Source organism: Nomascus leucogenys, chromosome 19, assembly GCF_006542625.1.
Source record: "Nomascus leucogenys isolate Asia chromosome 19, Asia_NLE_v1, whole genome shotgun sequence".
Taxonomy (NCBI): Eukaryota; Metazoa; Chordata; class Mammalia; order Primates; family Hylobatidae; genus Nomascus; species Nomascus leucogenys.
Window position 1 is genome coordinate 73,323,578 of NC_044399.1, and position 15,204 is coordinate 73,338,781.

At 57.6% G+C, this 15,204-nt stretch overlaps 1 protein-coding gene across 5 annotated transcripts in view; it reads right to left on the reverse strand.

Moving 5' to 3' along the window:
- SPNS2 (sphingolipid transporter 2) overlaps window positions 1-11,863 on the reverse strand; it is a 39,373-nt gene extending 27,510 nt beyond the window's left edge. For 3 of the 5 annotated variants that reach the window (XR_004026967.1, XR_004026968.1, XM_030799725.1), the window contains exon 1: window positions 11,290-11,816. Coding sequence is in view for 3 of the 5 variants with exons in the window: in XM_030799725.1 (XP_030655585.1) it covers window positions 11,290-11,659 (370 nt within the window). In the remaining 2 variants the exon portion in view is untranslated. Of the gene's footprint in view, window positions 1-11,289 lie in introns of all 5 variants that reach the window. The other 2 variants (XM_030799726.1, XM_030799724.1) reach the window with 1 other exon arrangement.
- Window positions 11,864-15,204: the final 3,341 nt, after the last annotated feature.

Here is a 15,204-nt window from a genome sequence, read left to right on the forward strand (position 1 = left end):
CAGGGTGAAGGTGCGGCCCTGCCAGCCCCACCCTCCGGCCTCACTTCTCAGGACACCACCCCCCCACTAGCCACCCCAAGCTACTCACGGCCCCCTGACTCCACACACTTCTTCTTCTATTCTGGTACAACTCCGTCAGCTAGGCCCACTCCTGCCACTTCTTCAAGGCCGGTTCAGATGCCTCCTGTTCTGGAATATCTCCCCTGCTTGCTCCCCTCCCACCACCCTCAATAAGTTAGTTGCCCCCACTCTCCCCTGTCCAAACTCGTTTTAGCACTGGGCCCACCAGGATGAGTGGGTTCTAAAAGGAATGCACACAGAAGCGCAGCTATGAGCCCCTCCTGAGCTGACAGCCGCTAGTTACTGCTTCCCGCTAAGTTCCAAGGAACTGCGTGAGGCTTTGAAGATGGTACAGACGCTGTCCTCACTATCTATGCTGGTATTTATGATTCTCATCCCATTTTATATAGAAGAAACCGAGGTTCTGAGACATGAAGTAATTCGTCACACAGTACATTCTGTTTTGGAGGTGAGATCTGAAACCATGTCTATTGCCAAAAACCAAAGCTTGTTCTCCTGCCACGCTGCCTTCTGCGTGGTTTGCTGGTGTCCTGCAGGGCCCAGCACACACATGGCCCACAGGGACTTCACACGTGGGTGAATGCGGCTTCATCCTCCACTAGACCACAAGCAAGGCAGGAGCCGTGGCGGGTCATCTCCAGGACCCAGAGCAGGGACTGTCACGATTTTGGTGTTGGGTGGACAAGGGGATGGACAAAGTCAGGAGGAGGCAGGAGGGTCCCTGTCCATAGTCCAGAGGAGGGACATGGGTCTGCAGTAACTGCAGGTTCCATTTCTGGGAGGGAGGCCGTATCAAAATAGCCATCATGACAACATCCTGTGTCCACGGCAAATCAAAGCACTCTCGCTTCCTCCCTGCAGTATCCAGCCATCCAGCTGCACACTTCCCCATCGGATGACTTCAAGGTCCAGGATTTGCCTCTGCCTCCAGGAAGCCTTCCCCTGACTTCCTATCGCATAGAGCTCCTGGTAGAGGGAGGACATTCCTCCACGTCCACGTGGGCGTCTGAGGCCTCTGGGAAGTCCTGGGCAGTTCCCAGGACACGGGAAGCTTCGGATAACATGGCCTGCCCCCATCCCACCACTCCCCGGCGCCCAGCCTCGGGTCCAAGGCCAAGCTCCAGGAAAAAGACCAGAGAGAACCTTCCCAGGGAGGAGGGCTTCCTGCAGGCTGCGAGGCCCAAGGTCGGACCCGGGCTGAGCCTTTCTGGCTTGCTTTCCCTCTTCCGGGCCTAGAAGCGGCCACAGCCACAGGAGGGCGAGATCCCGCTGGCCGCTGGCACGGGAAGCGTGTGTCACAGCAGCTCGGCGGGTCGCCTCAGATTTTCCTTTGGGCTCCAGCACGGCTCGGGCCCACGCACCCCTCCCTTCTTCACCACAGCCTTATTTTTAGCCTCTTTCCTGGAGGCTGAGGTTTGGTGGGTCACAGGATGGGCCTCACGCCCAGGAGCAGCCTCCCACAGCTCAGGCCAAGCCCACCCCGCCAGGCGTGCATGCAAAGTGGGGTTCCTACCCCAGATGCAGACCCCAGCCAACACAGCCACAATGCAGGCCTCTCCAGGCAGCACCCCAAATCCACAGCCAGAATCGTCTCCTGGCCACAGGGTCCTCATCACCCAAGAAAACATTCTGGAACAACATCCATTGACAACAGTTACGTACCTCCCAAGCCCCGGGAAGTCTCACCTCTTGTCTGAGGCCAGCGTCCCCTACTCTGGGCCAACTGTCTCTCTCGCCTGGCAGGGAGGCTGCGCTGGGGCAGTCCTTGGCTTGGGCCCGTGCACTCAGCCTCTCCCTGGCTTCCGGCTCCTGCACAGCAGCCCACAAACACGCCCACACCTCCCTCACCCTGGTGGTGAGAACAGCTCTGACTCGTCCCCTCTGTCAGCTGTTCCTTTCCTCTCTCCTTTCACAGGTGACAGTATTTGTTGTTGTTTTGAGACAGGGTCTTGCTCTCTGACCCAGGCTAAAGTGCAGTGGCACGATCACAGCTCACTGCAGCCTCAACCTTTTGGGCTCCAGCCATCCTCCTGCCTCAGCCTCCCAAGTAGCTGGGACCACAGGCGTGCACCACCACACTCAGCTAAGAAGTTCTTGCAGAGACTGGGAAGATCCCCAAACCTGCCTGAGAATCCCAATCACCTTTAGGGAAGGTGCTTATTAAAATACAGCTTCCTGGTGCCCTCCCCAAATCTGCGGTCACCCTTTCTAGATGTAGGACCCAAGACTCTACAAACGCACTGCCCAGGTGATTGGAAACCACTGGCCGGGCTGCTCTGAGCTCCCTGGAACCACACCTCACAGGCTGTAGGCCGCCCAGCCCTGGCCACAGCTGTGCCTCTTCCTGCGCTATCCCTCTCTAGCCGTTAAGACCCGCCTCACCTCTAGGGCCCAGATCCAAGGTCGCGTCTACCAGGACACCTGCCTCTCTCCTCTGAGGCTCTTGGTGAAGTGGTGCCTATACCCTCAAGGGCACCCCCTGAATTGGATGGACTCTGGCCCTGACTTACTCAACAGCTTGCCCCAGACATTCACAGTGATTCCCCATCACTGCTGGTCCTTCAGTAGCCCTGAGAGGAGTCAAGCCCCGATTCCAGGACCCCTGGCCTCCTCCTCCCTCCTCCAGCCAGGTCCAATCTGCTGACATCACAGAATCCTCGAAAGGCCAAGGTGTAAGAGGAAATCCACACTGACCTCAAGAGCCCTCGGCTCAGGCCAGCCTCAAATGCAAGATGCCAACAGCGTGATCCTGAGGTCTCTTCCTTCCTAGGCAGCCCAGACAGGGCACCTGGCACTCAAGCTTGTCCCCGCGTACCCCCTGCTTTCCCCAAGCACAGTCAATATCAGCCCACGTTCACCCTACCTGAGCCTGTCTCAGAGCAGCAGGTGGCTTAGCTAAATTCTCAAGAGCATGGGCTCCAGAACTGGAGCATCTGGGTTTAAATCCTGGTTTTCCCACTTTCTCTGCTGTGTGACCTTGGGGAAATAACATAACCTCTCTGTGCCAGTTTCCTCCTCTGTAATATGACTTAATTTGAAGATCTGCTTCATGTCATATGATTGTTGTGAGGTTTAAGTAGGTTAATCCACATACAGTGTTTAGAATAGTGCCTGGCACATAGTAGGTCCTCAATAAATGTCATAAATGTTATCATTGGTCGTTAACTAGTGGGACAGGACACAGCCCCAGCTATGACTTGAGAACAATGGGGCATTCCCACCTTGGTTTTCTTTTATCCAAAATGGGGGCAGATGCCTGGAAAGACAGGGCCTAGGGATCTGAAAGGATGGGCCCTGATGCCCTTGACCAGTCCCTCTCAGAGGGACCCAGGTCCCCATGTGGAGGCCTCAGTGCTGGCTCACGCTGGGAGTCTTACCCCTGCTCTGGCTCGGCTGCAGCTCCCACCCCGGTAATTACAGGGGCCGGAGAGCCTGGCTCTGCTGACCTGGCGCTGGATGGCTAAGGCTGGGAACCCACAGCCCAGCCCCGCCAGCACCCCACCAGCCTAGGGACTGGGCCAAGGCAGTCCCTGAGCCAGTGCCCTGGACCCAGGCACACTCACTCCTACTCACCCCCAGGCTTGTCCAGGGCAAGATCCTGCCCCTCTCTGCCCGGAGGAGGCTATGTGACCTTCAGGAATAGCTGGGCCTCAGGTTGCCCATTTCAGAAGTGGCCCAGAATCCCAAGACATCCCTGCTGGGTTCATTTCTGAATCTCAACTGGGTTTGATCTACGTGTGCTGGTCCCCTACCCCCAAGCCACCCTGCAAATCTGGGTCATTAATGGCAGAGCAGCTTAGTGATCGTCTCTGCAGGGACCATGAGGATGAGGCCCCCAGCCCAGAGCCTTGGCCTCTTAGAGAAACACCCCTCCCCACCCAAGAGTCCTGCCCGCAGACCCTGCTAGCCCTAGACACACCACCCTGGAGCCAAGAATGCCCCCCTCCTCCCTGCTGTGTCTCTATGCCAAGAGTGGGCGGGGCGGAGCCGGGCCGCCGGGCCTCTGGCCTGTGGTTCTAGTCTATCATTTGGGGCCAGGTTTACTGGAACCAGGCTCTGCCTTAGCAATTTGGGGGCTTTGCACAGCTACTCCTTCCCCAGCTCAGCCTCCCCAGCCCCGTCCTGGCCCAGGGACTCCCAAGACCACCAGGGGCCAGGGATAAGGTGGCCACAGCCTTATCATGACCCACAGGGGGTGTGGCCAGTGGGTCATGATATGCCAGCCAGACAGAGGATAAGGCAGGGGCCTGGGGAAGAGGGTGGGGAAGAGATAAGAGACCTCAGAATGGCTCCCCTCAAGCCCACAAACCCTCAGCCTTCTCGCCACGTGCTGCTTCAGTAGCCGAGGCGGCCAGGGACTGCTGCTCCCCGCCTCAGATGGAAGCTGACACGCAGAAGGTGAGCAGGACAGAGGGTGCAGGAGCCAGGCCGAGCTGGTCCCCAGGCTCCCACATCTGGCCTATGTTCCCCACCTGCACCCCGACAACTCCCCCCAAAAAGGCTGCAAGCAGTCACCCCTCAACATCCACACCAGCTGTCCTCGCATGGGTGCTAGAAACAGCTGTGAGACCAAGTAACCCCACCCCTCCCCAGGCACAGCCCTTTTCAGTTTACAAAGCCTGATCCTGCTCTTTGCCTCCTGGAAGCCCATTCAGGAGCCCCATGCCTGACAGTGAAGGAATCACGAAGACCTCGTGGCTCTAGGAGTGGGAGTGGGGAGACCCTAGCAAGGGCTCCAAGAGGGCAGAGGAAAGCAGGAGGCAGGAGGACAGGACTCTGTCCCCAGCCTCCAAGCTCTGGCTAGTGCCTCGTTCCAGGTTTGTTTCTTGCCCCGACGCCAATGCTCTACTTTCATCTCCCCCATGGCCCCACTCACCAACCTCCCAGCCACCAGGCGAGGACCAGGCCCAGAGCAGACCGGTGCTCTTCCTCACACGGCCTCACTGTGTGACCTGGGCCAGCCCTAGCTGCAGAAAAGACAGGGCAAAGCTGCCACTGTGCCCTCCTGAATGTGGAAAAGCCGCTCTGCCCAGCTTGGGGGTTGGGCGGCCTCATTGTCAGGGCTGAGGGCTGGGTAGACAGGGACTGCCGCCGAGTACACCCTCCCATTTCCTTCCTGGAGACTCAGGCCCTGAGGCTCATTGTGAGCCCTGGTCAGAACAAAGAGACAGCACCAGCCACTGTTGGAGAAACCCTGATGTCAGCATAGGGGCCTGGCCCTTCACCTGAGCTGTCCAAACCTACCAGTGCCCTTTCAGCCCAGAAGGATGTGCTTTGGGTCAGGCAGGTATGAGTCAACCCAAGGGTCAGTCAACTGAGTCTGTGACTCAGTCAACAGGGCTCAAGCCTGGCTCAGTCTCCTATGCATGAAGGGGTTCCAGCTGTGACCAGGCTCTGCCCCTCATGGCTAGAGGGGGATGGTGACCTTCCATGGGGATGGGTGCTGTGATGGAGGTGGAGCAGAGTACAGTTCGAAACCAGGAGTTAGGCACTTGGTTCAGCCCAGAGCACTGGAGACGGCATCCTGGAAAGAGGACACCGCTGAGACCCACCAGGGGCAAGCGCAGTTGGCTACTGCAGCTCCCGGGAAGCAGATCTGGTTGTCCTGGGGAAGGGAGGTGCAGGCAGAGCCAGGGACCAACAGACTAGAGTTCCTGAGACCAAGTGCACCACACTATCTTTGGGAGCAAGACACTGACAACAGCAAGAGAGGGACAAAAATCATCTATCATGGATTCAGGGATCAGAGAGAGTCAGAATTTGCCTCCAGTCACACAGTAAAGCTGGCGAAGGCTGGCAGAGCCGGGAACAGGAAGCTCAGCCCAGAAGACATTTGGAGCAAAAGAGGGAGCCCAGCCCCAGAAGCCTAGGGATCGGGCCAGTGTTCTCCTGGACTCCCTCACTCTCATCCCCCTTCTACCTTCAAGATTTCAGGCCCCCACAGGCAGAAACAAAGGCCACTTCCTATTGCAGAAGGATCTGGGGAAGGAACAAGGAGCTCCTCTGAGCAGCTCTGAACAGGGCAGCCTCCCTCTCAGAACAGGCTGTCACCTGCAGACCTGCAGCCTTCCTGCCTCATCCACTAAATGAGAAACAGAGGCACAGGCCAGGGCCATCACTGGCCCAGGGCCCCAGACCAAGGTACTATGTTTCAAGGCACTTCCTCTGACGGATGACAGCACAGCGGAGGGGCTGGCAGAGCCTGCTGAAAGGTGCCTTGAAAAGGAAGCAGGAGCAAGGAAGTGGGCAGCAGGCAGTTAGTCACAAGGGCGCTGACATTCTGAGCCACTGGCGCTTCACCTGGGTGCTGAGCCTGCCAGTCAGACACTCTGGATGCCCTGCCCCTCAGGCCTTAGCTGGGATTTCTCCACAGTGCAGATGTGGTGGTGGCCAGGACAAGGCCACCTAAGAGGGCAAGGCAGGGGCACTGTTTATCCTTAAGGTGGTCATCCTTATCTAAAGAGAGCCACAGAGCCACAAGACAGGTCATCTACCCACCAGGTGACCCTGTAAAAGACCCTGGGCCTCAGTTTCCCCATCTTTCAATTCTGGATAGACTTAACAGGACAGACCAAAAAAAAAAAAAAAAGGCCAATAGGAGAGTGAGCCCCAGCCTGGCACCCCCTCCTCCTGCACCCAGCTCAGCTGCTCCGGGGAAGCCCCAAAGTCCCTCTCGGCTTATGTTCCCAGCTGGGTCCCTATGCTCATCGCTCCTTCTGGGTTTGTGTTAGTGAGCAGTTGCCATGGATACCAATCTCAGCTTCTTTGGCAGAAAGGACTCCCCCAGGGCAAGGCTCTGCCTTTCCTCCACAGCCCCCACTCCACCCAACTCCAAGTGCCCAGGCTGCCCCAGGCTGGATCAAAGGGAAGGAAAATAGGTCTCGAGAAGAGAACAGGTACCCCACAGAAGTTGGGGAAGGATCTCAGTTCCCAAATAGTCATTCGCCACCCATAAACAAGGCCAGGGCCAGCTCCCTCTTGTGGGGCCTGGTTCCAGGGGCAAAATGATGCCACCTACACCCTCAGCTCTGCTTCCATTTCACAAAGGTAAGAATGGCAGCCTGGGCGGCAGAGGTGGCTCTGGCACCAGGAAGCAGAGCTGGTTAGAGGGGGCGTGCGACCCCCGTCTGAGGGACTCCCTCCTTCTCCTGACCTGGCAGCGAGGAGTGGGCTGAGAATGCAGACTGGGTGGCTGCTAGGCTGGTAGGGACCATGGGAGCAGGAGCCATGTGCCCTAAGGGAGCTCAAACTGCCTTGGCTCAATTAAACTGAAATTCACCTACCCAAAGGGCTCTTGCCTGAGCCAGCAGAGCCTCTGCGTTCCCAGGCCAGAAGCAAGGGTCATGTCCCTACCTCCACCTGGGGCTCCTGGGGCTGGAGAGGATGCTGCTCTGGCTGGTGTGGCCCTGCTCCGCCCCGCGTGTGACCTTGGGTAAGTGTCTTTGTTCTCTGGATGGCTGTGTTCCCATCTGCACAAGGAGGTGCAAGGAAGGATTTAGAAGAGGTTTCTGGGCTACCTCAATTTCATCCAATTGAAGCAATGCTTGGTAAGAAGAGCAAGCACGGGAGCCTGGCCCTCCTCACCCGCTCTGAGGCCTGCTGCCCTCAGGGGGTTCTCATGGGGCGGAGGAGAGGCCGTAATTAGCAGGTTCACCGGGTGGCGCTGGGAATGCTTGCGCAGAGGCAGAAGCTACTAGAGTTCCCAGGATGGAGACCAGCCCTGTGGAGAAGGGAGGGGTTTGCAAAGGTGTCCTGAAAGGACTGTCATAAACAGAACAAAAAACAGAACAACAACAACAACAAAAAACCAGGAAAGGCATCATGGCCAGGGGCCCAGCTTGAGCAGAGGCATGAAGGAGAAGGCAGCTGGCACTCATGAAGCCCTCCTAGGAATCTGGCCCCGTCCCAGGTGCTCGAGATACAGTCTCATTTATCCCACGCAACCCGGGAGGCAGGCGGGAGGGGAATGATCACACAGAAGGCTCAGGTGATGTCTTCAAGGTCACACGGCTGGGAAGCTGAAGAGCCTTGCCTCGAACTCTGGCAGCAAAGACTCCAGACCTGCACTGTCCACTCTAGTGGCCCCTGGCCACCGTGATATTGACATGTGCTATGAATGGAAAATACACATACTGGGTTTCAAAGACTTAGTATGAAAAGGGAGGCAAAATATCCCAATAACAACATACATATGTGTGTGTGTATATATATAGATAGATAGATAGATATAATTTTTTTTTTTGAGACAGTCTCACTCTGTCACCCAGGCTGGAGTGCAGTGGCGTGAACTCGGCTCACTGCAACCTCCACCTCCTGGGTTCAAGTGATTCTCCTGCCTCAGCCTCCCGAGTAGCTGGGACTACAGGTGTGCACCATCATGCTAGCTAATTTTTGTATTTACTTTAGTAGAGATGGGGGTTTCACCACATTGACCCCGCTGGTCTTGAACTTCCGACCTCAGGTGATCCACCCACCTCGGCCTCCCAAAGTGCTGGGTATACAGGTGTGAGCCACTGCGCCCGGCCCTAACAACTTTTATATTGATTACATGTTGAAATATGTTGGATATATTGAGTTAAATAAAATATAGTATTAATTAATCGCACCTATTTCTTGTACTATTTTAACCCAGCTACCAGAAAATTTGACCGGAATATGTGGCTTACATTATATTTCTTTTGGACAAAGCTGGTCAGTACTATGAAAAAACAGATTTAAAGGACAGAGTTAAAGGAGAGTGGGACCTCCCTTCCTTCTTTGGTGGGGAGCTGGGGCCAGGTAGGTGCAAGCATCAAAGACTGAGCAATGGAGTCTCTACATCCCCATCTCTGTCCCAGCTGGGCCAGCCAGCAACAGGTGCACTCAGGCCTGGGATGAGCACTCCCCTGGCCCTAGCACATCAAGCCACAGTAGTTACCATAGAGATAATAAATATTCCTAAAAACTGAACTTGGGGAAGTGGAGATGGGGAAATCTACCATTAAGAGAGGGGCAACCAGGCTTATCCGGAGAGGAAACCTGTGTCTGTTGTGTGTTGGGGGTGGGGTGGTGCGTGAGCTCCCACTCCAGGCCACGAGAGGGAGGGAGGCGCAGCCCAGGTGGGTGTTTTCACAGGGCTTTCCGGGCCTTCCTCCCTAACCGCCCCCACGCCCCTCTTAGCCACCACTCCCCACCTCCCTTTACCAATTCACCACAAATTTCCTATCTCATTCCCCCATTCTGACAATCTGACTCTGAGACCTGGGTAGAAGTGGGAGCAGATAAGCGCCAGCCCTCCCTGATCCCACCCTCTCTGGCTCTGCCCCTGGCAGAGGCAGTTCCCCTAAGAACGTCAAAGGGGGTGGTCTGGGGCTGGAAAAAAAACCAAGTTGGAGAGCGCTGCAGTGTCAGAAGTAGTACCATTCATTCTTCAGCTGAGAAAGGGTGGGAAGACGTCCTCCCAGGCAGAGCCTTACTGCTAGATCTAACCCCAACTTTGCCAGTCAGTCACTTTCCTGGCCATCTTGAACGGGGGCTGTACAGGGACCTTGGTCCCCCTATCTGTGTACAGAAGCCTTTTTTGAACTGACTGCAGGTCCCAGGGTATCCTCTGATTTCTCCCCCAAAGGGTGGCACTTATGCCCCCAGGTCCCCGGCAGCATGGTGCATGCGTGACAGCGGTTGGCGTTTTTGGGAGGTGCTCAATATTCTTGTTCTCTAGACCAAAGTGTCTCTTTGGGATAGCTCGACCCAGAAACTGATGCCACTGGTACCCACTTCCAACTTCCTCCAGTGGAAGGACAGAGAGCCAAGCGGGTTTGAAAGCAGGAATGGGGGGAGGGGGAAGCCTCTGCCCTCCCATCAGAATTCTTCCCTTCCATTTGACACAAAACTCCATTCAACAGAGGGGGAGACTGAGGCCCGGAGAAGGGCGCCAGGTGGCATGTGCTTTATGCCCGGGCTCTCTTCTCTCAATTACCGCAAAGTTCTCTTTAGAGTCTGTCCAGAACTAAATCCTTCCTCTCTCCTCTCTATCTCCTCTTTCTCTCTGTTGTGTGTGTGGCTGGTAGCTCCAGATTTTACTAAGCTGGAGTTACGCAGGTTCCGGGCCAGCACGCCAGGCACACAGTACTGCTCTCCTCCTGCAGGGAAGCCCCTTCCTATGCCAGTCTGGCCAAAGTCCTTCCCTCTCAAAGCTCCACCATTCCCAACCAGTAGCAGCTCAGTCTAGGGCAAATTCTTACCCCTAGACCCACCCCTAAGAGCTGGGGAGGGGAGCCAGCAGAAGGCAATTCCAGAACCACGTGCGTCCCCCAAAGGCCCAATGATCAATCAACTCACAAACGGGCAAACAGACCTAAACACACGCTGAGACTGGCCCAAGGTCACACACCAAGCACATTAGGAGCAAATCTGGGGCTAGAACCCAGTTGTTCTATCGATCCCAATCCCGTCCTCAAGGCTGATTCCCAGAGATGCTCCCTGAGGATGAGGCTCCACGTCTCTAGCTCCAGAGGCCTGCGCCCTACCCTACACCCCAAGCAACATAGTGCAGGGGGAGGCGTCTCCAGGCCTCCGTACAGGGCCAGCTGCAAACCGCAGCCCGGGTCCCCAGGCGCCGCGGACCCGCCCCGCCCCTCCCCTCCCTCCGCTCCCCGCAGCCCGGAGCCTTTGTCAGCCACGCGCTCACACACACAACCGCGCCGCCACGCGCACACACACCCGGTCTCCCTAGCGCACACCCGCAAGGGGCGCGCGCACTCGCCGCACGCACGCAGGGGGGTGGAGGCGGCGGAGAAAGGAAGGAACTGACGGGCCATGGACGGACAGACGGCCCGGGCTGGGGGAAGGGAAGGAGGCCCGGGAACCTGCAGCTGGGGTTGGAGGGGGCGCAGAGACAAGGAGACAGACAGACGCAGAGGAGACTCTTGGAGAAGAGGACAACGGATGGGCCGTCAAGGGCTGGCGAGGACGCTCGGGCTGCTCCAGGGGTGGGGACGCCTCTAACCCTTGGCCCCGGGTGTGTATGAGCGGGGAGCTGGATCGTACCCGTGGAGCACGGAGGCATCCCTTGCCCAGTCGTGCCTGAGCAGAGGGTCCGTAGGGACCTCACGTAGGGCCTGGAGATAGCAAACCTGGGACCAAAAGCTCTCTGGGGTACCTCCCTCGAGGCGGGTGGTGGGATGGGGTGGGGTCTTGGTCCTCGGGCTGGGTGGGGCACTCGCTCACCTGCCACGGTGTACCTGTCCAGGTAGTTGAGCACGTTGCCCAAGCTGAGGATGGCGGCGGCTGCCCCCCGCCCGCGGCCCAAGCTCGCCGGTTTGGGCTGCTGAGCGCCGGGGCCCTTTGCAGCACCTGCGCAGCCGGGGGTGCCGGGGGTGCCGGGGGGTCCGGTTGGGGCCCGCCTTACGCTGCCCGACAGCGTCTGCACCTCATCGTCCGCGGCGGAGACTGCAGCGCCGCCCGCGCCCCGCGCCCCGCAGCAACCGCTACCGCCAGCCCCTCGCTGCGCCCCCCGGCGCCGGCGCCGCCGCTCCGCGTCCGCCTCCTCCTCCTCCGCGCCGCCCGCCGCCGCCGAGGCGCATTCCAGGCACATCATGCCGGCCCGGATCGGGGCGGCGGGGGGCGCGGGGGGCGCGGGGCCCAGCTTGGGCCCGCTCAGCGCGTGCGTGCGCCGCGGAGCCGCCGCTGCACCATCCTGGTCGGGCCCCGTCGGCTCCTGCGCTCTGTTCCCGGCTGCGGCGCTGCCACCGCTCAGCTCGATGCGCCTCCGTCGCCGCCGCGGCTCTGACAGCTGCGGCCCGGCCCCGCCTACCAGGCCCGCGCCCAATCAGCTCCGGGCTCGGGCCACAGCCCCGCCCCGCACGTGCTGCTCTGGGGGTGGGGACCCGGGGACTGGGGGCCTGGGCGGCAGAGCCCCTCCTGCCAATGGGGGCGCAGTCACGCCGGGGCCGCCCGGCCGCGAACGCCCGCGGGGAGCGGGAGAGTGTTTGCTCTGGCTACGGAGCTGGGAGCGGGGTGCTGGTGACGGGGCTCCCAGCACTTACTCAGTACCCTTCACCCAACCCCTGCCTCGGGCGTGGACTCCCGGCGGAGGCTCTGGGAGCCGGGCTGAGGGCTTGAGCCTAGCGTATTTGGGAGAACTGAAGAGAGGAGTCTCAGATGGCTAAAGTCAGGGGCGCCAGTTGGAGAGCCGGTGGCTCCTCCGATACTCACACGCCCGGATTTAAACAGTTCAGGGAGGGCCCAGAACCTAGACCTCCACCAGTCATGGTGGGCTGTGTCGCCCACCTCCCCAGGGCAACCCAGATCCAGCCCCCAACCTACCCCGGGCCCATTCCTGTGTGGGCACCCGGACCCTACCCTTGCCCCACAGAGTGGCCGGCAGCCCCTGGCAGGGAGAGCCAGGGCTGTGATTGGGGCCCAACAGAAACAGGATATTCAGAAGGGGCCTTCTCTCCTGAGGGGCTACATCTTCAAGCTTCAGACTTCCAGGTACGTGCTAGAGAGGGTACAAAGCCCCCAGTGGCAGACAGGAGGCTGGGTCCTAGCTCAGCTCTGCCCTGGCGTGTGGCATGACCCTGAACAGGGCACCCACTCTCTGGGTCTCCGTTTCTGTATCTGGGGGCAGATGGCAGGATGGGATTCAGTCTGGAAATCCATGGGTGGTCACCTCCCCTTGGTGGGATGGGGCGGGGTTCTGCCTCCTACGGAGAATGGTTGGGGTGCTTCTGTGTTCCTGACATCCCATCACGGTTTCGACCCTCCTTAGAGGTGCTGTGGCTCTGTGACGATCTCCCCCTTTCCTCCCCCATTCACCTGTTTGGGGCTTTCATTGAAATTAAAATCATGTACAAAGTGCAGAGGACAGAATGTTAGAACTGGACAGACCCTCAGAAACCAGTTAATTATTCCTCGTGTTTCACAGACAAGTCCCAGGGCATGGACGTGACCCATTAAGAACAGGCAGTGAGTCTGTGGCAGGGCTGGAGCCCCCCAGGCTCTGGCATCGTTCCCGGGGGCCGGAGCTCACTGCCCGCCACAGGCTTCTCCGGACCCCACGTCCACAGGCAGGTGCATCTGATGAAGCTGTCGGCCACAGTGAGTCATGGCATAGCCAACGGGTGACACAGCACGAGGCACCCCCCCGGCCCCCTCCACTGTCTCTTGTGAGCAGAGTTAATCCCCAACTGGTGTTTCTTGGCGCCTTCGAGGTGTATTTTAAATTCTGCAAAGTGACTAAAAATATGCTTCAGCGTGCTGGGTATGAATGACTGTGACGGGAGGGTTAGGAAAACAGATTTCATTCTGAAAGTTGCCTGCTGCCTCTTTCCAGCTCGCTGAGCTCAGGCCTGCAAAGGCGAATGGGGGGAGTTCCCCATGGTGGCCTGGCATGACGGGTGATTAACAAACAAGGACAGAGAGCTAGGAGCTCCATGGGGCTAGAACCGGGCCCCAGCAATGATCTCATAAGTGTGTGATGGTGCCAGCAGGTGGATATAGTCCAGCTGTGGGAGGCTGCCCAGCTGTGGAACTGTGTCTAGTGGTGAAGGAGGCACAACCACAACTCTAGACCCAACCCCAGAGTCCCCTTCCCATGCCTCAAAACTCCTCATCCTTTTGGCCACAGTCCTGTCCAGGGGGACACTTTCGGCCTTGACAGAAAGGGGAGCATTCTCTTTCTGCTGCCTTCCCTTTTCACCACTGGGAAGGTCCCAGAGCAGGGGAAGAGGGTGGCATGAGCCTTTCAAACCTGGGGGACCTCTGAGCTGCCACCAAGCAAGCCAGCCCTTCCCACTGTGTTTCACTGGGGTTTCAACTCAAAGGCAGTCTCTAGAATAGGTCCTTGTATGGGATAAGGGGCCACCAAGGGCAGAGGGACAAGGAGGACAAGAAGCCCTTTCTGGTTGTGCAGCCCAGGACAAATCCCTACAGCCTTCTAAGAAGCTCTGGAAGTATCCTGGGGCTGTCAGACAGAGGACTGGTAGGGTTCTTTCCTCCATCTCGCCAATGAAGAAACTGAGGCCCAGGGAAAAGAAGTAATTTGCCCAAGGTCGAACACCTGGTAAATGACAGCACCTGGACTAAACCCAGGTGTGTCTGCCCTCTAATCCAGCACTTCCTCCACTGCCCCGCATGCTGCCCTCAGCCTGGGTGGGATTCTGTTTCCTCATCAGTATAACAGGGGTCTGAACTCTGTGGCTAAAGGACCTTCTGATATTCATTCAATTAGGTCTAGATCACAGCTTCAAAAACAAATGGGGGCTGGGCGTGGTGGCTCATACCTGTAATCCCAGCACTTTGGGAGGTGGGTGGATCACCTGAGGTCAGGAGTTCGAGACCAGCCTGGCCAACATGGTGAAACCCCGTCTCTACTAAAAATACAAAAATTAGCCAGGCGTGGTGGTGCGTGCCTGTAATCCCAGCTACTTAGGAGGCTGAGGCAGGAGAATTGCTTGAACTTGGGAGGTGGAGGTTGCAGTGAGCCGAGATCACGCCACTGCACTCCAGCCTGGGTGACAGAGTGAGACGCCATCTCAAAAAAAAAAAAAAAAAAAAAAAAAAAAAAAAGGCGGGGGAGAAGAAAAGAAGACACACAAAAAAGAAAAAAATGGGGCACAGGGCATTAATGGCCGTTATTCGAAGAGCAGGTATACTTGGGAAGTAGTGGGATAAACACAGAAAACAGGTTTCCTTAGGGACTTTTCAGAGCCTTTACTATGAGAATGGACACTCTGAATCTTCCAGAGGGAGATATAGGATGCCATGTTCCCAGGTGTGTGTGACCACAGAATGTCTTGCAAGATGAGAGCTCTGCAGGACACACTCTGAGAAATACTGGCCTAGAATGCACTTGCTCCTCCCTGGCTGGTAATTGGGAGCTCAGCCCATCTGCCCTCTGCCCATCCTCCCACATGGGAGTGTCTCCAGGCCTCGGTTGCTTCCCTTCCCCCTTGGCAGCTTCTGCCTTGGCAGCCTCTCACCTAGGCCTGAACTTTACTTTTTTTGAAAAAATTTTTAAGAGGCAGGGTCTCTCTCTGTCACCCAGGCTGGAACGCAGTGGTGCAATCATAGCTCGTCGTAACTTTGAACTCTTGGGCTCAAGGGATCCTTTTTAAGAAGGGGTCTCCTGATGCCGGGTGC